Here is a 24809-nt window from a genome sequence, read left to right on the forward strand (position 1 = left end):
GAGACAAAAAATCTGTGTACATTAAATTGAAAAAAATTACGGTTCATATGGCAGTTTTACGACATCTTGTGTTTATTTGTCCAGGATTTTTATTTCTGTTTCGCGCAAGCCCTTCTAGTTGACTACACTTCGGCGGCTACCATGTCCGACGTTTTAGCTGCTGTTTCGCGTAGGTAACTATGATGATTTTGTACTTAGTGTAGAGCTGTGTGTGTATGTAATTCACAACGATGATGAAAAGCGGAGGAGGAAAACTCGGCAGGCAACGCTCTAGGAAAAGCAACGAACCAAAGTCCTCGACGCCCGAGTTATCCAGTTAGATTACAGATAACTTCGGATATTTCAGTATGTGTTCGAAGTGGATAAATTTGGCTCTACACCCCGTATGATAGAAAAAAAGAGGCAACGAAGAAATATTCAGTGTGGCATCTTCATTGATTTGGACTCACTTGAAGACGTCTTGGTAGGGTACGCCGTCGGAGACGATGAGGAAGCCTCCGTAGTAGATGCAGATGGCGTAGACGAAGGTGCCGAGGCTGCGTGCCAGGCTGAAGACGGCTGCTCGCACGTAGGTGTTGCGCTTGGCGAGGCGGACGGCCGGCTCCAGCTCCAGCATGTACTTGGCGTGGAACTGCAGCTCACGGCACAGGCCCGCCACCGTGCGGATGCTGCCCACCGCCTCCACCGCCACCTGTCAACCAGGGCAGTCCATAAGCTGTAGATCCGCAGCTGAACTTGAGGATGTTGGTCTGACGAGACGCTCGCAGGCATACCAGAAATGCTGCCAACATGAGTTCTTCATACATACAACAGAGCGAGTAAGAAGGTGGTTGGTAAAAACACGATATAAAATGACAACGTATACCTCCTAACAACTTCATTTCATTACCACCACCACCAGCAATATACACTGCAAGATAAAAAAAAAAAGAAGAGACGTAACACGAAGGAATTATTCGAAGGGACGAAAGTCTGTAATGCTATTGTAAAAATATTACTACCATTAATCTGCATATTTTAAAATTATTTTTGTTCCATAATAATTTTGAAAAATTAAGAAAATACTATAACGAGAGTAAGCTTTTGTTGAGTGTAGTTTATCTATTTAAAATAACCTCTTTGACGTAGGTTTATTAAAACATATTTTGTAAATAATTATGTAATATTTCAAGTACAACTGTAATTAATTATGTCAGTTTTGTATGTACACTCCTGGAAATTGAAATAAGAACACCGTGAATTCATTGTCCCAGGAAGGGGAAACTTTATTGACACATTCCTGGGGTCAGATACATCACATGATAACACTGACAGAACCACAGGCACATAGACACAGGCAACAGAGCATGCACAATGTCGGCACTAGTACAGTGTATATCCACCTTTCGCAGCAATGCAGGCTGCTATTCTCCCATGGAGACGATCGTAGTGATGCTGGATGTAGTCCTGTGGAACGGCTTGCCATGCCATTTCCACCTGGCGCCTCAGTTGGACCAGCGTTCGTGCTGGACGTGCAGACCGCGTGAGACGACGCTTCATCCAGTCCCAAACATGCTCAATGGGGGACAGATCCGGAGATCTTGCTGGCCAGGGTAGTTGACTTACACCTTCTAGAGCACGTTGGGTGGCACGGGATACATGCGGACGTGCATTGTCCTGTTGGAACAGCAAGTTCCCTTGCCGGTCTAGGAATGGTAGAACGATGGGTTCGATGACGGTTTGGATGTACCGTGCACTATTCAGTGTCCCCTCGACGATCACCAGTGGTGTACGGCCAGTGTAGGAGATCGCTCCCCACACCATGATGCCGGGTGTTGGCCCTGTGTGCCTCGGTTGTATGCAGTCCTGATTGTGGCGCTCACCTGCACGGCGCCAAACACGCATACGACCATCATTGGCACCAAGGCAGAAGCGACTCTCATCGCTGAAGACGACACGTCTCCATTCGTCCCACCATTCACGCCTGTCGCGACACCAGTGGAGGCGGGCTGCACGATGTTGGGGCGTGAGCGGAAGACGGCCTAACGGTGTGCGGGACCGTAGCCCAGCTTCATGGAGACGGTTGCGAATGGTCCTCGCCGATACCCCAGGAGCAACAGTGTCCCTAATTTGCTGGGAAGTGGCGGTGCGGTCCCCTACGGCACTGCGTAGGATCCTACGGTCTTGGCGTGCATCCGTGCGTCGCTGCGGTCCGGTCCCAGGTCGACGGGCACGTGCACCTTCCGCCGACCACTGGCGACAACATCGATGTACTGTGGAGACCCCACGCCCCACGTGTTGAGCAATTCGGCGGTACGTCCACCCGGCCTCCCGCATGCCCACTATACGCCCTCGCTCAAAGTCCGTCAACTGCACATACGGTTCACGTTCACGCTGTCGCGGCATGCTACCAGTGTTAAAGACTGCGATGGAGCTCCGTATGCCACGGCAAACTGGCTGACACTGACGGCAGCGGTGCACAAATGCTGCGCAGCTAGCGCCATTCGACGGCCAACACCGCGGTTCCTGGTGTGTCCGCTGTGCCGTGCGTGTGATCATTGCTTGTACAGCCCTCTCGCAGTGTCCGGAGCAAGTATGGTGGGTCTGACACACCGGTGTTAATGTGTTCTTTTTTCCATTTCCAGGAGTGTATATGCTGTCATGCAATTGTAGATGGTTCATACTTAGGGTTTTTGTAAGCAGAAGCGTAAATTGAAAAGATTTAGGGATCATAGGTAGAACGGAACTCCGTCCTGTAGTGGAATGGAAAAGGTGGTGGGTTGCGCGAGTGAGAATTAGCGCGCGAGTGGCACACAGTCGGTAGCTGCCCTGCAAGTGGTGAACACGCATTACGTTGGTCAAGCACTAGAAGCCCCGAATTTACTTGCAAGACTGGGTTTTTGGCCTCGGACGTGTTCTACATCATTGGCGCAGTACGGAAATAAATTAATAGCTCAGAAATTTGCAATTTTATCGTCGCCACCAAGAGGAAGACAGAGCTATGTACATCAAGAGCCGTACCTGTGCAATGTTAGTACGCAGCGCCGCCTCACGCCACCTTCGACATCAGTAACAGGCAAAGTATTTTATTTAGAAGTGTATCACAGTGTGAACCATCCATCTTCAATCAGTGGAATATGAGTGTTAAATTTACCTTTGTGTTTAACCTTGATCTACCTATGTCATTTACCTCGTAGGGTCCTTACCTAAACGAATTTTATTCCCGAGTATCCTGGTGTTTATTGAAGCTTGAATAATAGTATATTACTGGCAAGAGTACTGTTTTGGTAGTAAATTCTGAAAATCATTATTAAATACTAAAGTTTGCACATCTCAGTTTAAGGGCCACCGCTTTCCGTGGCCATGAGGATAAGTTTTCAATAGTATTTCTGAAAGTAAAGTAACATAATTGTTTAATGGCAACAATCTTAACAGTAATTGTTCGTGTTACTTCTCCATGTCAAAGAAAGCCAGACAAATATTGGTGTTGGTGAAACTTTAACAAATAACAGTCCTAAAGAAAAGAAATTTAGTCGTGTTAAATAATAGTTTTGGTCATATGAATGATAGCTATAACTTTAATATTTTTTTGTATCCTTGTTGAAACATTTGTGTGTTTTATTTAAATAATTACCGAAGTATAGTGATAAATTCTATAAGTAACAGAAAGTGGGATTAATAGTACTTACTGCCAAGTGACCGTAGTGAGTGAAAGTAGTTATTTATTCAGTGTCGAAAATTGACTTCATCTTTTTGTGTAGACACTGTGCCCGATTTGGACTGGCGGCCGTTTTATTAAGCGAAACAGTTTATTGTTATAACAGGCTTTGTCTGATAAAAGGTCTCCAAAAGTAATTATTCTCACTGCTTTTCCCCCAAACTGTATGATTCGAAGAAAAATAGTTCGATACTTTACACGGTTAAAATCTCTCTCAGAGAGTCGATGGTTTGGAGTGTTAGTGCTGCGTGATTTTGTGATGGTGTTCCTGCCACTACTTACTGCACAGTTCTGACATTCCGAATCGCGGATCTTCCGCCTTTACAGTGGTAGAACTTAAACGTTCTGGTACTGTATTGACGAGAACGCGAAAGTACCGTTGCAAGTAAACAGACGTGATGTGCACACACAGACAAACAAATGAGTACAGTTACAGGAAAATTGGATGACTTATTCAACACAAAGAGCTTCACAAACCGAGCAAGTCAGTATCGCGTTCGTCCAACTCTGTCCCTCATGCTAGAAGCTATTCGCCGTGATATTCGTTGAAAGGATTGTTGCATGTCCTCCTATGTAGTGCCCAGTTCTGTCCAGCTGGCGCGCTAGATCGTCAAAAATCCTTAGCTCTGTCCATTATGTTCCAAACGTTCTCAACTGGGGAGAGGTCCGACAACCTTGCTGCGCAAGATAAGGTTTGGCAGTCACGAAGAGAAGCAGTAAAAATTCTCGCCGTGAGCAGGCGGGAATTATCTTGCTGAAATGTAAACCCAGGACAGTTTGCCGTGAATATCGCAGACGTATCGCCATGCTGTATGTGTGCCGCGGATAACCAAAGGGATCGCGCTATGAGAAGAAACGCGTCCCGGATTATCACTCCTGGTTATTGGGAAGTATGGCAGGCGACAGCGTGGGTGGTATCCTAACACTATCCGAGTCTCCAGACACGTCTTCGCTAGTCGTATTCCAGTGAATGACATTCCAAAACAAAGCCGCATCTGGAGACAACGGCGGGATACCAACCTCACTGTCACCCGCCATATGACCTGGCAACCAGTATTGACGATCTGGAGTGCCAATTCATTTCATAAAAAGAAATGCGTTGTGGCTAGGGCCTCCCATCGGGTAGACGGTTCACCTGGTGCAAGTTTTTCGAGTTGACGCCACTTCTGCGACTTGCGTGTCGATGGAGATGAGATGATGATAAGGACAGCAAAACACCCAGTCCCTGAGCGGAGAAAATCTCCGACACAGCCGGGAATCGAACTCGGGCCGTTAGGTATGACATTCCGTCGCACTGACCACTCACCTACCAGGTACGGACATTTCTTTTCATAGCTAGCCCTCTCTGATCGTCCGCGGAACCATTACTGCGCAGCGGCACTGTAAGTCGACGGTATTCTGCGGCACGTTTTCTTGCCCTTTATGGCCATCCTGGGCTTACATTTCAGCAAGATAATGCCCGCCCTCACACGGAGAGAGTTTCTATTGCTTTTTTCATGCTTGCCAGGCCCTAACTTGAACAGCAGCCTTTTCAGCTGAGAGCGTTTGGAGCATTGTGGCTGGGCCCTCCAACCATCTCTCGATTTTAACGATATAACGTGCTAATTGGACAAAATTTGGAATGATATACCTCAAGAGAACATCTAGCAATTCTACCAATTAATGTCAAACCAAATATCAGCTTGCTTAAGAGCCTGAGTTCGATCAACCCGTTACTAACTTGCTCCGTTTGTGAAGCTCTGTGTCTTGAATAAATCATCTATTTTTTTCTTAAGATGCGATCATTTGTTTGTCTGCACATGTACATCACATCTACCCATTTCCGTCCAGTTCGGATAATACTTTCGCAGTGCGTCTTTTTTAACTTATATCTTTCGTCTTAGAGTGTACGACATCAGTACATGCGTGGAATCTCGACGGTAAAGGGCCAGGTTTACCCACATCTACATTTATACTCTGCAAACCACTTGAAGTGCATTGGCATCACCTACTCCCATATCATTTATTTGGGCTTCTTCCTGGTCCATTTCCATATGGAATGCTAGAAGAATGATTGCTTATGTGCGAACTGTAATTAGTCTAATTTACTCCTGGGGGTCATTAAGGGAGCTATACGCAACACTTAAATTCCTCTGAAAGCTTGCTCTTGAACATTGTACGTAGGCTTTCGCGGGCGTTTATCCTGAAGCGTCTACTATTGCAGGTTTTCAGCATTTTCAAGCAAACCTGCGATTAGATTTCGGACGCGCAGACTGCAGAAACTCCATTGCTTCATTTCCTTTTTCGACGGTACACCATTCGGTCATCATCTGAGTGAGCTAACACACTGACGAAATAGAGTTTCAACGAGTGCGCCTCAGAAATTTAATGGATCAGTCAATTCGCAGCGAAACAACGAAGACGCACAAACGTGTAACCATTCTTGCTGTCATTTTTTGTATACATTCAGTATCCCTGTTAATCTTGTTTGTTATGAGGAGATGAAGAAGCTTGCACAGGATAGAGTAGCATGGAGAGCTACATCAAACCAGTCTCAGGACTGAAGACCACAATAACAACATGAGTTCCACGTACTTTAATACCCTAGGCTGGGCCGCACGAGTGTTTTGTAAGCACTCTCCTTTCTTGCCTAATTGCAATTTCTCAGAATCCAACGAGTAAAGCGAAGCCCTTTTATGAAGTACTAACTGACAAAGCCGGCATTGCCCTTAAAACGAAAAGTAATGAACAGTGTTTATAGTGTAATATCCCAGACAGTTTCTGTGCGTTAGGCACAGCTGCTTCGCTTGTCTACAGCACGATTTTGTAAACGTCTCTTTGGCAACACCTCTTCATAGCTCTATAAAAAGTAATTGTTTTCACGTACAGCCGTTTCCGCTTCACAGTTGAAAGCTGTCAAAAGCGCTGCCAGTGCTTGTAAAGAATAAATGTATCAAGACTTCATGCATGATGCGGCATTTTTTCATGCATCTAAGTATTTATGACACCTCCTGAATCACGTGCGGTACACTGAACGATGTGTGTACAAAGTTTGTTGAAATCACCTCAATGTTTTGGGAGGAGATGTGGAACACACACACACACACACACACACACACATATACCCACACACGCACGCACCTGCGCACTCACGCACCCACGCACGCACACACCCACGCACACACATATAAACATACATACATTTTGTAACATGTATGGCTGTTCCAGGAATTTAAATGCTAGTTGAAGAAGTGTTACGGTCGGGTTCTTATTAACAGCGCTTTGTTATAAAAGCCACAGAGTTTCTGTTTTTCCTCGTGGGACACGTACTTAGGATTAACTAGTTGGTGCACAACGCCATCCATTTTCTGACTATTTTTGTATTAGTACACATTTGACAACACCTATGTTAAACACAATGAAGTTCTGTACACAAACATGCTTTCTGTTACAGACGGTAGACTATCTCTGTCTCTAGTTTCTGTGTCAGTTTTTCAAGAAAAAGTCAGAAGGAAACGAAACAAACTAGTCACAAAATAATTTATTTTCTCTGTGTGTCTAAATCATCACTCATTCACCTTTGTATGTGCACGCTTTCCTAGTGTATGTAAAATCTGCAGCTTCAAGAAGAAGGATGGACGCTATATGAAATTTGGATCCCATTCATTCAAAGAAATGTACGAAATGCGGATGTTTATGATTACAGAGGTGGTAGCAAGTGAGTATGATAAGCATTTTACGCTGAAAGATCCTGCTGTGCTTATAATAATGCAAATGGTTATAAAGAATCTTATTGTCGCACAGGATTACCTACCAGTGGTGGAATGCAGTATAAGACATTACCATGTCTCATCAACACGGAAGGACATAAAGGTACTATGCTACAAACTTTTCATGAACATATATTTTCGTTAAAGCCCTGCGACTCATCGTCTATGTAGGTGGTGGCCTGCTTAAATAAGCAAGTGTATGAGGTGGACATTTATTACAATACTGCGACGAGCACAACTACGTATCAACAAATATTGCGCGGCCCAGCAGCATGTCGTGGTATTAAGTAACTAGAACGAAAACAGATGTTCGCCGATGCCCGAAATGGGTTACTATTGCCATTGTCCGTGTAGATAAGGATAACGTTCATGGTAATACTACGCTGGAAAACATACGTCTCTAAGCTGGTTGTAGGTTGTGTTCCAAAAATGAACAGCATAGAAACAGAAGTGATGACACTTTCTGCAGGACCAGACCATCATTTTGGAGGACAATGTTCCAGTACGTACAGTGCAAGCTGTTACGGATTTGTTTGACTGTTGGAGCTGCTAAGTGCTATACCACCTACTGCACTCCCTGACTTAAGCCCTCATGAGTTCAACTCGATTTCTAAACTGAAGGAAACACTTCACGGCATTCGCTTCTGAACTGCTACAAATTCGTCGGGCAATAGACTGCGCCGCTCGAACTTACAACACAACTGGCACTGCTAAGAGTACCCTACGACTTCCACATCGCTGGCAACAGGTTGTACACAACGCTAGTAACTATTATGAAGGTCAGTATAACTTTGACAAACGTACCTATTTTGTACGAACTGTAAATAAATAGTTGCCAATATTGAAGTTCCAACCCTCGTATGAAATAGTTTTCCTAAGCCCTCTGTGATACGCAAGATTTAGCCTATGTCGGTTTCCATATACAGCATTCGTAGGTGACCCTGCATCTAAGGCGTATGTCGGTTCATGAGAAAATAGAGCTTTATTCTCGGAGCACAGGCCTATTATACGTATACAACTACGCAGCCTGGACCGAGAGGCCTGCTTGGCAGTCTTTGCATCGGAAATGCCGTTTCCGGTTACCATCCTCTCACGTTATAGGACATTCCTTGATTTTTTTTTTACGACGGGTTTCAATGTCTACATTAACAAACGCTGTATCACTGTCAATGTTTTCTCAATAGCTGTCGAAGGCAGTTACAAAAAGTGTTTAGTTCCACTTAGAAAAGTACTTATTTCAGTATTTCAGTTGATACCTGCGCTAAATACATTAACCAAACAAAAACATACGTGCCTCACGACTCTCCAACATTTGCCGAAACCCGCGTTTCAGTACGTCTAATCATTCACGAAATAAAAGGAGTGTTATGTCTGACGTGTCTCGTATATATATATATATATATATATATATATATATACACTCCTGGAAATGGAAAAAAGAACACATTGACACCGGTGTGTCAGACCCACCATACTTGCTCCGGACACTGCGAGAGGGCTGTACAAGCAATGATCACACGCACGGCACAGCGGACACACCAGGAACCGCGGTGTTGGCCGTCGAATGGCGCTAGCTGCGCAGCATTTGTGCACCGCTGCCGTCAGTGTCAGCCAGTTTGCCGTGGAATACGGAGCCCAATCGCAGTCTTTAACACTGGTAGCATGCCGCGACAGCGTGGACGTGAACCGTATGTGCAGTTGACGGACTTTGAGCGAGGGCGTATAGTGGGCATGCGGGAGGCCGGGTGGACGTACCGCCGAATTGCTCAACACGTGGGGCGTGAGGTCTCCACAGTACATCGATGTTGTCGCCAATGGTCGGCGGAAGGTGCACGTGCCCGTCGACCTGGGATCGGACCGCAGCGACGCACGGATGCACGCCAAGACCGTAGGATCCTACGCAGTGCCGTAGGGGACCGCACCGCCACTTCCCAGCAACTTAGGGACACTGTTGCTCCTGGGGTATCGGCGAGGACCATTCGCAACCGTCTCCATGAAGCTGGGCTACGGTCCCGCACACCGTTAGGCCGTCTTCCGCTCACGCCCCAACATCGTGCAGCCCGCCTCCAGTGGTGTCGCGACAGGCGTGAATGGAGGGACGAATGGAGACGTGTCGTCTTCAGCGATGAGAGTCGCTTCTGCCTTGGTGCCAATGATGGTCGTATGCGTGTTTGGCGCCGTGCAGGTGAGCGCCACAATCAGGACTGCATACGACCGAGGCACACAGGGCCAACACCCGGCATCATGGTGTGGGGAGCGATCTCCTACACTGGCCGTACACCACTGGTGATCGTCGAGGGGACACTGAATAGTGCACGGTACATCCAAACCGTCATCGAACCCATCGTTCTACCATTCCTAGACCGGCAAGGGAACTTGCTGTTCCAACAGGACAATGCACGTGAGCATGTATCCCGTGCCACCCAACGTGCTCTAGTAGGTGTAAGTCAACTACCCTGGCCAGCAAGATCTCCGGATCTGTCCCCCATTGAGCATGTTTGGGACTGGATGAAGCGTCGTCTCACGCGGTCTGCACGTCCAGCACGAACGCTAGTCCAACTGAGGCGCCAGGTGAAAATGGCATGGCAAGCCGTTCCACAGGACTACATCCAGCATCTCTACGATCGTCTCCATGGGAGAATAGCAGCCTGCATTGCTGCGAAAGGTGGATATACACTGTACTAGTGCCGACATTGTGCATGCTCTGTTGCCTGTGTCTATGTGCCTGTGGTTCTGTCAGTGTGATCATGTGATGTGTCTGACCCCAGGAATGTGTCAATAAAGTTTCCCCTTCCTGAGACAATGAAATCACGGTGTTCTTATTTCAATTTCCAGGAGTGTATATATATATATATATATATATATATATATATATATGGGGGGGGGGGGGGGGGGGGAGAAGGGCGCGTCTGTTCTCAGCAGTCATTATGAATTAAGATACGAAGGAATTACAGACATTGGCTGGGGTGGGCACTGACCGAAATCAATTGGAAAAATTGAAAGTTTATAACGGACTGATATTCGAACCCGGGTCTCCTTCTTAGTAGGCAGACACCACATATATAAACAGAGATTGGGATCTCTACATCAACACAGATAAGCACCACAAATCGAATCGCCCTTTTTCCGTCGTAAAAATTTATTTACTTTCACTCTGTTCGAGGCAGCCTATCAATGGCTTTACTATGGACGTAAATATCTATGTCTACATCAATACCTATACTCTGCGAAGCACTTTGAAGTGCGTAGCAAAGGATACATCCACTGCAGCACTTAGCAAGGCCTTTTCCTCTTCCGTTCACATGTGGAGCGCGGGAACAATGATTGTTTAAATGCCTCTGTGCGTGCTGTAATTAATCTAATCTTGTCCTTACGTTCCCTCTGGGAACGATATGTTGCGGGTTGTAACATACTCCTAGAGTAGTCTTTTAAACCCGTTTCTTGAAACTGTATTTGTGGACTTTCTCGGGATAGTTTCCATCTATCTTCAAGAGTCGGCCACTTCGTTCTTTCAACATCTGTCTGACACTCTCCCGCGGGTGATGCAAACTTGTGGCCATTCCTGCTGTCCTTCTCTGTGCACGTTCAAGTCACCTGTAGTCCTATTTGGTATTGGTCCCACACACTTGATCAATAACCTAGAAACGGTCGTGCGAGTGATCTTTAAACAGTCTCCTTTGTAGACTATTGCACTTCCCCACTATTCCACCAATAACGCGAAGAACACCGCAACTGCGGCGTTGTCCCGATCTCCCCTCGGACATTGAAATTCCCAGAGAGGGACGTTAACATCGAATAGGCGGGCTGCAAGAATTGTTACCAGTAGGTTCGTACAACACGTAAGTGTCATGGAGATGCTTCGGGAACTCAAATGGGAATCCCTGGAGGGAAGGTGGCGTTCTTGTTGACAAACACCATTGAAAAAAGTTAGAGAACCGGCATTTGAAGCTGACTGCCGCCATCATACGTTGCGCGTAAGGACGAAGAAGATAAGATACGAGAACTTACGGCTCATCATGTAAAATGGTTCAAATGGCTCTGAGCACTATGGGACTTAACATCTGAGGTCATCAGTCCCCTAGAACTTAGAACTACTTAAACCTAACTAACCTATGGACATCACAAACATCCATGCCCGAGGCAGGATTCGAACCTGCGACCGTAGCGATCGCGCGGTTCCAGACTGAAGCGCCTAGAACCGCTCGGCCACACCGGCCGGCGCTCATCATGTAGATAGTCGTTATTCCCTCGCTCCTTTGCGAGTGGAACAGGAAAGGAAATGACAAGTAGTGGTACGTGGTACCCTCCACTACACACCTTACGGTGGCTTGCGGAGTATCTGTGTAAATGTAGATGTAAACAGAAAACTGTCACCTGCTTTACCTATGTAAAGCCTATGGGATCGTTCTATTTCATGTTCCTCCTGAAGGTTGCACCCAGATTTTTGTGTGATTTTACCGACTGTCACTGAAATTTTATTCACTGGATACCATGATTTTTCATTTTGTAAAGTGCACAGTTTTACATTTCTGAAAATTTAAAGCAACTAGACAATCTTTGCACCACCTTGACATCTTATCGAGTTCTGACTGAATATTTGTGCTGATACGTCTACGCCGTAATCCGTCTGCCACGAACTGTCGATAAATCGTAGAACGTCCTTGAGACAAAGATCGTGGTGCACGGAGCGTATCAGCGAGAGGGCACACATATGCTGGAATGGGGGGGATTTGCCAGTGCGGGGCAAGGTGAGGCAGAAGAAGCTGAATGGCGGTTGAAGACTGAAGAGGTGCGGTTGTTAGCCCGTGGCCTTCTAACTTCCAAGAATTCTGGGTCCGATAGAAGATATTGGGGTCACATAAGACACGGGGCGTAGAGAGTGTGACGCTGGTTGGGACGTCTGGTTCGAATGGTGCAGAGGAGTCCCAATGGCGTAGTCTATCTGCAGCAGGATCGGCTGCTGGAGGTGTGACCTGTTGGAATTACGTCCGCTGACGTTCCTGCCGCCACCAACCAGGTTAGCTGTCTTCAACGCTGTCTAAGAATCTGGTGAGGGCGTACTTTTGTGGAATTATTCGAAGTACGGTTCCATTTCTATGTTACATTTATGTGGCGGTGATGCTGGTTAATTAGACGGCTAATTCATGACCGCGCAGTAATGGCTCCGCAGTAACAGTTCCCGCCAGAATCAGGGTGCTCGCTATAGCTGTACTGTCGGTAGCTATTTGACCAGGTTTACAGAGTGTTTTTGCTGTATTTATGATGTCGCTGTTATTCTACAGTTTCTCTTGGTCGTAGAATTTTATTTTAACTTTGGTACAGCTCTTGGAGCACTTAATGTTTCCGCTTTTGGATATCTAATTAGTAAAGTTAATTATCATTCCTATAGATTCAACAACTGCTTAATAATCATTGAATGAACACACCGCCATTTAACGGTATCGTTGTTTATTTAATTATGACCAGATTTCGGCGTTTTCTGCCTTTCCAAGTGATATAGTTTATGTCATTAACACACATAATGACAAACTTCACCACTTGAAAAGTCCGAAACATGGTCGAAATGAAATAAACAACAATACAGTAATGTGTTGGTGTGCTCATTTGAAAATTATTGTATGACTGTTGCTCAGAAACATCAAAAACTGTTTTTTGTAATAATCCTTGTTAAACTGCATTCAATTTGAGCGATTATTTGTTGTTAGCACCTGAGAATAATTGTTGAATTTTTATTTTCAAGCTTTACCGAAGCATAAAGGCTCTTGATCTGCATTAATCAAAAATTGTTATAACTACTAAAATTCTTTTAAATGTTCTCAGAAGATAGCATTTCAGTCTTGTTATGTATTTTTAAATAAATTGTCTTATCTATTTTGTGAATGGTGCTTAATCTTCACTTGGTCCCAACCCTTATAAACGTTGAGCAATCAATAAATCGCACGAAACGTGTCAGTTACTATTAGTATTATTCACAAAGATATTAATACACAACATGAACAGCAAGGAATCCAACACACTTCCTTGGGATATACCCGAAATTACTTATACGCCTGTCGATGGCTCTCCATCTAAGGAAACATTCAGCGTCCTGCCTAGCAAGAGGAGACCAGTCATTTATTTAGTCTGTTACCCCATACGATCGTACTTCTGATATTAAGCGTAGGCGTTGTACTGAGTCAAATGCTTTTCAGCAAATCGAGAAGTACTGCATCTATCTCTCAGCCTTGATCCATGGCTTTCAGAATGTCATATGAGGATCATGCGTTGGGTTTCACATGATCTATGTTTCCGAAATCCATGCTAGCTGCCATGGAGGAGGTCGTTCTATTCACGGTACCTCATATCATTCTTCAGGCATTGAGAGTGACAGTTTAGACACAAACACAATAATATGTATGGTGAGAACATTAATTGCGCCTGTCATTATGACGATGTGCGTGACTGTATTATAGAGGTGGATGGTCACCAGTTAATGTGACGAAAATTTATTTTCAAAACTTAATTAACCTAATGCTGAAGACCTTCGGCTTCTAAATAACTTTCTAACTCAGAGTTGATTGCCGATAAGTACGTACGATAGTGGCCTTCTCCATGGACTTCTGCTTGCGCTTGGCTTCCTTGAGCACCATCCGGTCGTCGAAGTACTGAGCCAGCACCATGACTGGGATGAAGGCGATGGCCACCAGACCCAGCCGCCATTCGAAGAACAGGCACGCGATCACAGACAGCGCTAGCGTGCAGAGGGCCTGCACCACGGCGCCGATCCGCTGTCCTGTTGCCTGTCGGAAACACACAGTGTTAATGGAGCTTCAGACGCCGTGACAAATCGCTGTCCTACAAGTCTGCATTACTGAATATCTTTAATGTGATGTTTGTATCCTACAGTTTGCTGAATAAAGTAACGGGGAGTGGTCATCAGTCGATAAGCTGTGACATTGACCCAGTTGGCGCTTCAGGACCCGAATAGAAACTACGAACACACACAATGTCTTCTCTTTCGCAAAGTGTAAGAACTATATTTTGTACTTAGGACAAAGATTCTACAAAAGTAAACATATTGATGTAACGAACGATTACAGCTATAGCTCAATGTTGTATTTTATACATACACTGACAGAAAAAAATAGCAGCGCCTACATATAATTAAAGCAGATTAATGAAATTTTGGAAATAGATTTGTCTAGGTAATATATTAAATGATTAAAATTGCAAGGACGCAGGTTAATATAAGCGCGAGATGACCCATTGCAAACGTGAAATGTTGGTACGTTAATAACCGGTGTAACTGCCAGAATGTTGAATGCAAAAATGAAAACGTGCATGCATTGTGCTTTACAGGTGGCGGTTAGGAATCTGTGGGATGGAATTCCGGTGCCTGTTGCACTTAGTCGGTTAATACAGGAACGCTAATGCTGCTTGCTGATGACGCTGGAGTTGTCGTACGAAGATGTCCCATATGTGCTCGGCAGTAGACAGGTCTGGTGCTTCAGCAGTCCAAGGCAACATGTCCACATTCTGTAGAACATCTCGGGTAACACCAGCGGTACGTGGGCAAGGATCGCATTGAATGCTGTTCATGAATGCAGCATAGTTGGTCGTATCACGAGGCTGATACACATATTTGCAGTCAGGGTACGTGGGATAACCGCGAGAGTGATCCCGCTGTTATACGAAATCGTACCCCAGACCATAACTCCACATCCCAGACTTTAACTCCATGTAAAGGTGCAGTGCATCTAGCATGCAGACAGATTGGTAGCAGGCCATGTGATCTCCATCTAACCAACATACGGCTATCACTGCCACCGAGACAGAACCAGCTTGCATCAGAAAACATAACAGACTTCCACTCTGCCCTCCAATGAGCTCTCGCTTGACGCCACTGAAGTTGCAAATGGCGGTGGTTTGGGGGTCAGTGCAACGCACACTGCAAGGCATCTGGTTCGGAGCTGCCCTTGAAGCAACCTGTTTGTAACAGTTTGATGCGTCACTGTAGTGGCAACTGCTGGTCAGATTGCCGCTACAGATGCAGTACGATGCCCCAGAGCCATACGCACACACGATGGTCTTCCCTCTCAGTAGGCCCATGTGGACGTATGAGGCCGGTATTCTTGCAATCGTACATTCCGCGACCACCACTGCCGGCAGTCATGTACAGTGACTCCATTGGTACAAGTAGTTCAGTCTGTGCTGAGCTGCCAGATTGAAAGCACACAGCTTGGTATTTTTTGGATCTGCAGTTGTTATCATGTTGGAGGAAAAATTCATAATACCACCCCCTGCAGTGGCCTACCAGCTTAGTTCACAATACTGCCATCAGAGGGCGCTCAAAATTGTGATGTCACGAGTTTTCCCCTGTCCCACTTGACAGAGGCAATTTTCCAAACTATTTATATAACAGTGTGGAATTTCAGCTCAGACTTGAGTGAGGGTTGCCTGGCCAAGTTCACAATTCAACCCCCAGCCAATGCTTTCCACTGCCACCCCCCGCCCTCCCCCCCCCCCCCCCCCCCCCGCCCATACATTGGCAGGAAACTACAGTCTGTGCAGTAGAAAGACATAGGGTAGCTCTTTTTATCCTTATTTGGGGAAGATACCAGTGCAAGTGTTATACTGTTTCAAGAAGTGAAGAAGAATTCAGAATATCACCCCTCCCCCACCCAAATTCAATCATTCTACCCACAGTTTTCTCGTATGTGGGTGTGTATGTGTGTGCGTGTGCGTACGTGTGTGTGTGTGTGTGTGTGTGTGTGTGTGAAACGACTTCTCTTAACAATACTGCCACCAGATGGTGCTCAAATTTGTGACATCAGAGATTTGCTTTTCGAAAACTGATGGGGCAAGCTTAGGTGCTGGCGTGGAAGGTGTAGGTGTTATCCCACTTGGGCATGCCACAATTATGGACAGATTAAAAAAAAAAAAAGAAAGAAAGAAACTCATGAACATTTATATATACAGCTAAAGATCCAAGCACATTGCAGATATTGTCAAAACCTCATCTAAGCTTTACCAAGAGATCATGAACATGTACCCTACATACAATATGTGATCAAAAGTATCCGGACACCCCCAAAAATAATTCGAACGTGGTCAGGTGATTGGGTTTCACTTCTGTCATACATTTGTACGCGAAATTTACACACTCCTAAACATCCCTAGGTTCACTGTTTCCAATGTGATAGTGAAGTGGAAACGTGAAGGGACACGTACAGCACAAAAGCTTACAGGCTGACCTTGTCTGTTGAATGACAGACTGCCGACCGTTGGAGAAGGTCCTAATGTGTAATGGGCAGACATCCATCCAGACCATCACACAAGAATTCCAAACTGCATCAGGATCCACTCCAAGTATTATGACAGGCGGGAGGTGAGAAAACTTGGATTACATGGTCGAGCGGCTGTTCATAAGTCACACATCTCGCTGGTAAATGCCAAACGGCGCCTCGTTTGGCGTAAGGGGTGTAAACATTGGACTATTGAACAATGGAAAAAAATTGTATGGAGTGACAAATCATGGTACACAGTGTGGCGATCCGATGGCAGGTTGTGGATATGGCGAATGCCCGGTGAACATCATCTGCCAGCGTATGTAGTGCCAACAGTAAAATTCGGAGGCGGTGGTGTTATAGTGTGGTCGTATTTTTTATGGAGGGGGCTTGCAGAACTTCTTGTTTTGCGTGGCACTATCACAGCACAGGCCTACATTGATGTTTTAAGCACCTTCTTGCTTCCCACTGTTGAAAAGCAATTTGGGGATGGCGATTGCGTCTTTCAACACGATCGAGCATCTGTTCATAATGCACGACCTGTAGCGGAGTGGCTACACGACAATAACATCCCTGTAATGGACTGGCCTGTACAGAGTCCTGTCCTTAATCCTGTAGAACACTTTTGGGATGTTTTGGAACGCCGACTTCGTGCCAGGTCTCACCGACAAACAGCGATACCTCTCCTCAGTACAGCACTCCGTGAAGAACAGGTTGCCATTCCCCAAGAGACCTTCCAGCACCTGACTGAACGTACGCCTGCGAGAGTGGGAGCTGTCATCAAGGCTAAGGGTGGACCAACACCGTACTGAATTTCAGCATCACCGATGGAGGACCCCACGACTTGTAAGTCATTTTTAAGCCAGGTGTCCGGATACTTTTGATAGGGCGTCTGGATTGGAGCTGTCCTTGCAGTAGCCAATTTGTGAAAGTTTATTGTATCATGTACTTGCATGACTGCTGCATCGACCGAATTGTCGCTGAAGGCCACTCATGCCTGTGTGCAGCAAGTCGTGGGTGGCATCTGATGGGGGGCTGGAGCATCACTAGCTCGTAGCTGCACCACGCTGTCTAGATGGAGTCACTTCATGGATCTTATAGATGTCCATTCATATGTGTATTGTTAAGTGTGTTCCCATTTAATGCAAGTGTCAATGACCATCGTTCCATATTGACCTTCATTCCACACTGAACATCATCTGCCACAAACAACCACACACAATGATTCAGTGCCGTCCATCATTCAGTTTTCACTTCACCCGTATGATATCATTCTTTAAATAATTCTCGTTTTAAGTTTCGCTCTGAATCTCCAAGTTTAGAGTCCGAGATGCCAAACTGGGTGGAGGCGATCCCTCACGAACTTTGTTATATGGTTTCATCGTGGAGGCAGAGTGATGTCAGTAATTTATATATTCATGCTGTCAGTTCTTTTTTTGTAGTAGTAGTAGTACATATAATCAGTTTTCTTTCTTTGCAGTTGGCGAGTTTAATCAGTGCCTAGAATGTTGTACTTACGTTTCTTATTCCTGCTCTCTCTCTCTACAGCTGGTGAGCTGACATTGGGGGGTCCCTGGTCGAAGCCAACACACAAATTAGCGTAACTGTGCTATATGTGCGTAGGGGGGGGGGGGGGAGGGGGGGGGAGGGGTGCATGTGTGTGTGTGGCTACAACTGAATAATACAAACACACTATCTTCTACAGCAACCCAAGTATGACCATGTAAGTGTTTTAGCAATGACTTTGGCATTTAGTGTTGCTATTTGGAGGAATACATAGATAACTCTGGCTGGGATGCGACTCTGCATCAAAGTTGAATGGCATATAAAATAGCAACCCACAGCTGGCTATGTAAGCAATAAGAGTATTTTTATACTTGTACACATATGGAATGTGAAAAAAATGGATAAATATAGAAAAATGTGGAAAATGTTAAAAAAATCGGTAAAAATCTGGATACTATATGGTCATACAGGACATCTGCATTTATACCTAGACTGTAGCAGAGATTTGACATAAGCATTAAATCAAAGTGTCTGTAGAGATGTCGGTGATTCTCTAGAAAGCTATGAATATGCGCTATCTGTTAGAATCACTGCGCAGTATTCCTCCAAATTAAGGGAGATTTGCGCACAAGTTTCAGAGAGGGAGCAAGTTGTAGACACCGAGTTAAAAAAAAAAAGAAAAAAAAGAAAAAAGAACCTACTTCTTGTTATTTACATAAATGAAGGGTTCTGGATTATAACAAACAGTATTTACAATGTGCTCCACTTTACTGTGTGTCAATTACATCCGTGTGGTAGATAACCTGTAGAACAGCAGCAGTTCATCTACTGGAGGTAGTAAGAATACTCGGAACTTTCTCAAACCGTTCTGAGACTCAATACCGATGAAAAATGTGTTAATTGTATTCTGTCTGCATGTATTTTTAATTATCTACTACATGGAGATTCTTAACACGGTCGTCAACAAAGACGACGTAAGTATTACTCGGGAGTGCCATGTCGAAGCATGAGAAGTGTATTCCTTCTCTCAGTTCCGGACTTTGTTCTCCACAATACCGCCAAACAAGGATATCACAGAATTAGGGTTGGTGCCAACAAACAATACTGCCACAACAGTAGATCTGTGTGATAGCTCATGGTCGCTGTCGTAACCTAATCATCAAGATCGCCTAAATCGCGCCCACCCGCCAGTCCATATCTCACCGCTACTGGGTACTGTAGGTCATGTCCATAACTGCTGAATCGTCCAGGATCGACGAAAGCTCTTTTTTGCCATCCTGCAAGGTTCTTCAGTCATAGTTCACCGATTGTAAAAATATTTGAAAAGTTTTTTTGCGAATGAACCAGATTTATTTTTCCCAAACACTGCTGTATATTCCTCGTAAGCAAATTGGTACGCTGTAGAAACGAATATTTCCTCTCTCAGTGTGAAAGGGATGAGATGGTCGTCGGTTCGTGAGACATGTTAAAGCTGGGGGTCAGGTACACGCTATTGAATCAAGACTCTGAGAATGATTGTTGTTTACGGTTTCTGAAACCGTCATGGACCGTGCGGCTGGTCCCGGCGGAGGTTCGAGTCCTCCCTCGGGCATGGATGTGTGTGTTTGTCCTTAGGATAATTTAGGGTAAGTAGTGTGTAAGCTTAGGGACTGATGGCCTTAGCAGTTAAGTCCCATAAGATTTAACACACATTTGAACATTTTTTGAAACCGTCAAAAGCACAACGTTTTCCACAGAGATTTATTTGTGTGTTAACAGTAATGGGAAAAAAACTCTGAATGAGAATAATTCTGATAATGCAAGGGACAGACATAACTAGTGGTTGTGTGGATGTCTAAAGGATGTAATATGTTCAGCAGGCGTACATTAGGTGGTTGAAAGGGTAGCTACCCTATATGACCGAAAGCGCTTCCTTGTTTACCCAGATGTCGTTTTCTGTAATCGGTGCGAATAATCAAATGGCTCTGAGCACTATGCGACTTAACTTCTGAGGTCATCAGTCGCCTAGAACTTAGAACTAATTAAACCTAACTAACCTAAGGACATCACACACATCGATACCCGATGCAGGATTCGAACCTGCGACCGTAACGGTCGCTCGGTTCCAGACTGTAGCGCCTAGAACCGCACGGCCTCTCGGGCCGGCCTGCGAATAATCGTCTCCTTGTTTACCATACGCGAACAAAAGATGACACATGTGAGAGAGAAGTGGTAAATACTAAGACAGGTCAATGTGAGATCTAAGACACAACATTCCGGGGAGTTAAGGTAGACGGGAAAGAGTCACGCGTATTTCTGACATCAGGTCGGATAATACGCTATAGAACTGTATCCCCATAGTTTATTATTACTTATGGAGCAGACCTAGACCATTAACTATTAAAGTATTTCATATATATATATATCCCTAAAACCATTCTGGAACTTGTCCACTGTGCGGTGACCAATGCTAGATCATATGGTAATGATTGTGACGTCTTTTCCGGTTATGACTCCGAAAATTAGAATACATAAGTGTTACATTTTAAGCTGGCTGTGTACTTGGTGTGGAAGACTATAGTTTTAATGGATTATTCGGTAATGGTATAGTGTAATATCTCGATACTCTACTAAAAAAAAAAAGACAATCAGGAACTTCAGTGGTTTATAAAACAATGTGGTGTTCCACGGTGCACATCCAGATCACTGTCTGTTCATCATAAGCAAGTAAGTATGATAAATTCTAATCACAGTAAATCTGAGAATGCAAAGAGCAGCTACGCATTTGCTCTAGAAGGTTTGTCTGGTTGCGATATAGAATAAATTATGCCTTCCTGAAACGTACTGGAGCCGTTATTTGTCGAACAGACCAATTAAAATTGCCGAATACGTATACCTAATATCGTTCTACAATTTGTCTACTGGAAGTGACTAATACTAGTTCCAAAGGAATTGATCGTGATGTCTTCCCTGATTGCGAGTCCTAAAATTTGAATAAATCTTGCATTTATAGCTGGATGTGTACATGTTGCGAAAGACTGCAGTTTTAATGAATTATTTGGTAATGGTAGGATGCAATAACTTGATATTCTACTTAAAAAAAGACTATCAGGAACTATAATTTGTAATTTTAAAAATGTTACCTATTTCTGTCGAAAGTAATTTTAATGGGATTGGAGTGAAGAAATACTAGTAATTTGTGTGGCACATGTAGTTCGAGATTTATGCGAGTACCTATCGACTGTCGAGTGCCGCAATGTAAACAACTGTTTACGGACTTATCTGTGCAACCATCGTACTAGCTCAGTCGCCATTGCGCACCTACGTGAACGAGTACACTAGGAGACCAGCACAGCCTGATGTATGTTTTATATCTGAGGGTATTTTAATGCTTGAGTAATGTACACAGTGTTTAAATTAGGTCATATAATTATGTGTTAGCTGCCTTGGTTCGGAATGTTTGCTTATTAAACATTCAGATCCGATGATGAGATCACAGATCTGTGGAAATCGGTTATCGGTATAGAGATTTACAAGCGATATTGGAGTACGCGATATTTCAGAATAATACAATTCAGATATACATTAATAAACTGACAAATATTGTTATTAGTCCTAGAATCAGCAATTGCAATAATTCAATCTTATTTATTCTCAATTAGGTTTCAACCTTTAGAGCTAAGTCACTTCGTTTTAGAGGGAAGCTTGGAGCTTGAATGGGAATTCACTCACCGCCTGGACGCTGGCAGCGTCACCGGAGAGACGGGCGCAGAGCGCTCCCGTGCTGTTGTTCTTGTCGTCGAACCAGGCCACCTCCTGCCGCAGCATCGCCGAGAACGCGAGCCGTCGCAGCCGCGTCGTCAGCCGCTCACCGGCCACTCCGTAGGTGTATATCTGCAACCCACGAGTACAGTTAAAAGGCTGCAAACGAAGTAAAGAAGCGACCTTTAAGTTCAATGCCTTAGGGAAAACTGCTACATAATTGCGCAAGCTCCAACGGCACACGCTACTACAGAACCCGGGGAAATAACGAATCATATTGTGCTTCATAGTAGATTCACGTTGTGCTTTGCTGTTAAAAGTTGGGATACAGATTTCGGCCCCCACGGCAGGTGTTAAGCACGCTGGCCCTGCTCGCCCTCGCCTATCCCTTTAAGCAGCCGAGCGGGGACCGCGCCTGCTCGTCTTCACCAATTTCGTCCAGATTTGTGGTATACGCAGTTCTTGGCTAGAAATAAAAGAAGCTGAAGCTACAGATGGTCCTGTGTAAAAAAAAGTAATAAAAAATTAAAAAAGAGAAGGACGAGGTATGAACCATACACATCTTGTCGTGAAATCTCAAAACTATTTCGCTGTTGTCCACTGTTTTCCCTGCAGATGAAAATTCCAGGTGACTCTGAATTCCAAACGCGCTCTTTTGCAGTGCGGATCGCTAAGAGACAATGAACAGAGTCATTCAGGTTCTGGAAGGTACCGGTAGGTATGTGGAGTCCGTAGCGCGAACAGCATGATCCAGGGTGGGGGAGGGGGTGGTTTGGTGGCCAGGGCAGTGCGGTAAACACATCCTAGTGTTCTTCGAACAACGCGTGTACACTGCGAGCTGTGTGACATGTTACCTAATCCTGCTGGTAGATGCCATCGTGCCAAGGAAAAACAAACTGTAGGTAGGAATGGACATGGGTCTAAAAGATGGATAGATTGCGTCTCTCAGAATGACAAGAGCACCCATGAATGCCACAAAAACTTCCCCCAGACCATAACGCTATCTCCTCCGGCCCGGACTCTTCTGGCGATTGTTGCAAGTTGATACCTTTCAGACGTTTCATGTCGATGGAGCATTAAACGTGACAGATCTGAAAAAGCCAACTGTTGGTACTCATCGGGCGTCCAGTTGCGGAACTGGTTTTCCAATTTCTGGCTTAGTCGCCAATGAACAGCAGTCAGCGTGGGTGCACGAAAGACGCGCCCGCTGCAGAGGCACACGCGCATCAGTATTCACTGAACGGTCATTGAGTCACTGTTGGTAGTCTCTTGGTTCATCTGGGCTGTCAGTTTCTCAACAGTTCCACGTCTATTTCCTCGTCCACATCTCCGCAGCCGTCGGTCATCCATGTCAAGTATGGCCCGTGCTGCAACAAGCTGCCTCGGCGCCGTTTTTGTAGAAAACCACTCTGTCATGAACGGTAATCCTTAACTACCTTGGCACAGCTTACAGATTTATCCGTTTCGGAAGTGCTTCCACCCTTGGCCCGAAACCCAATGGTCATGACGTTTTGGTCACTAGATAATTTGCTTCATTTCTGCATTGCGACTGCGCTCTTATCCGCGTTCCCCAAACACCCTCCCACTACTTGTGTTACGACCTGCCGTTATCCAGAGGTCGAACTTAGGCGGTGTACGTTAACGTAGTTTCCAGACAGGATGGCGCAGCGCAAGAAATACATAATAGTAACCCGGGAGTCGTTGGAGTCGCTAAGCGGAAACCGTTTTATTTCTTTTATTTTCATTTTTTATGCTACTTACATTACATGTAAACCGTGATAGTGCTGAATATAGTGAGCGTAATACTCGTATTGTGGTAGAAGGTGCGAAGAGGAAAGGCAAAAGAAAATTTGGGACTGCAAATAAATTTCCAGGGAAGGATTGTAAAGCGTACACAATGGCATCGTAAATAAAATTCAATACTTTTATTGTTTTACTATTCCTGATTTGCTCGGGTAACATTCTCGGCATCTTGCATACGTTGTAGACGCAGCATTTTTACAATAACATGACTGTTTCAAAGTTTGTATTGAGAAATAAACCTGATATACATTAGTACAAAGTTCGCTGTCATCGCATAATTTGGCAGAAAACCACATGCAACGCATCGTTTCGGCAAATATATCAAGGATGGCTTATGATATCTACAGCGGAATGTATTTTTCTGCAGTCTTCTCGGGACGTCATTTCTTTTTCTCTCTCGGTGAGACAGGAACACTTTGGAAGCTTTTTGATCAAATCGTTTACCTGAATCCAGAAACAGACACCGCAGAGTGCCACAGTGGATTGCATTGGGGGGGGGGGGGGGGGAGTGAGGGGAGGGCAGCACTTTAAAGCTGCTCAATGGCAATCCTTCTTCAGACTAAAAACATCGTCATATGACGCCCCACGATTGGCTTAACAGAAGAAATTTATTCTCATACAGGAAGGGCTTCTTCATCAGATCAGTCAAAATATTTTCGTATAGCGCTGTTGTTAGTTTCCCAGATTTTTATGAAGAAATGAAGACATTCCTATATTTCTCCGCGTACTTCCGCCTACGCCGATGCATTCCCCTAACCGTACACCCGTACAGTCTCCACGTCCTCTGTCAGCGAAATACCAACCGTCTCCCTCTTCCAAACAATGATACTTGTCCTAACATTTACCGATCCTACCAGCTATAATTTCACCCCATATATCCCAGCTTACAACGGTTCCCTTTCCTTTCCCTACCCGTTTTTCTCTACTATTTGTCCTCTTCCCTCCTCATGTTTGCCTATCCCTTATTTCCCTTCTTACTGCCAACACCCCGACCTTCTCCTCCCTTCCTGTCTCCCTAACATGCACTCCATTTCCATTGATACTACC

General features: G+C 44.9%; 1 protein-coding gene across 1 annotated transcript in view; it reads right to left on the minus strand.

The window, feature by feature from the left end:
- LOC124606965 (ATP-dependent translocase ABCB1-like) overlaps positions 1–24809 on the minus strand; it is a 174829-nt gene that overhangs the window by 17359 nt on the left and 132661 nt on the right. The window contains exons 16-18 of the mRNA XM_047139102.1: positions 21930–22091; positions 14022–14225; positions 450–691 (exon numbers count right to left, since the gene is read on the minus strand). Of these exons, the coding sequence (XP_046995058.1) occupies positions 450–691; positions 14022–14225; positions 21930–22091 (608 nt within the window). The remainder of the gene's footprint in view (positions 1–449; positions 692–14021; positions 14226–21929; positions 22092–24809) is intronic.

This window comes from Schistocerca americana, chromosome 3, assembly GCF_021461395.2.
Source record: "Schistocerca americana isolate TAMUIC-IGC-003095 chromosome 3, iqSchAmer2.1, whole genome shotgun sequence".
NCBI classification, from domain to species: Eukaryota; Metazoa; Arthropoda; class Insecta; order Orthoptera; family Acrididae; genus Schistocerca; species Schistocerca americana.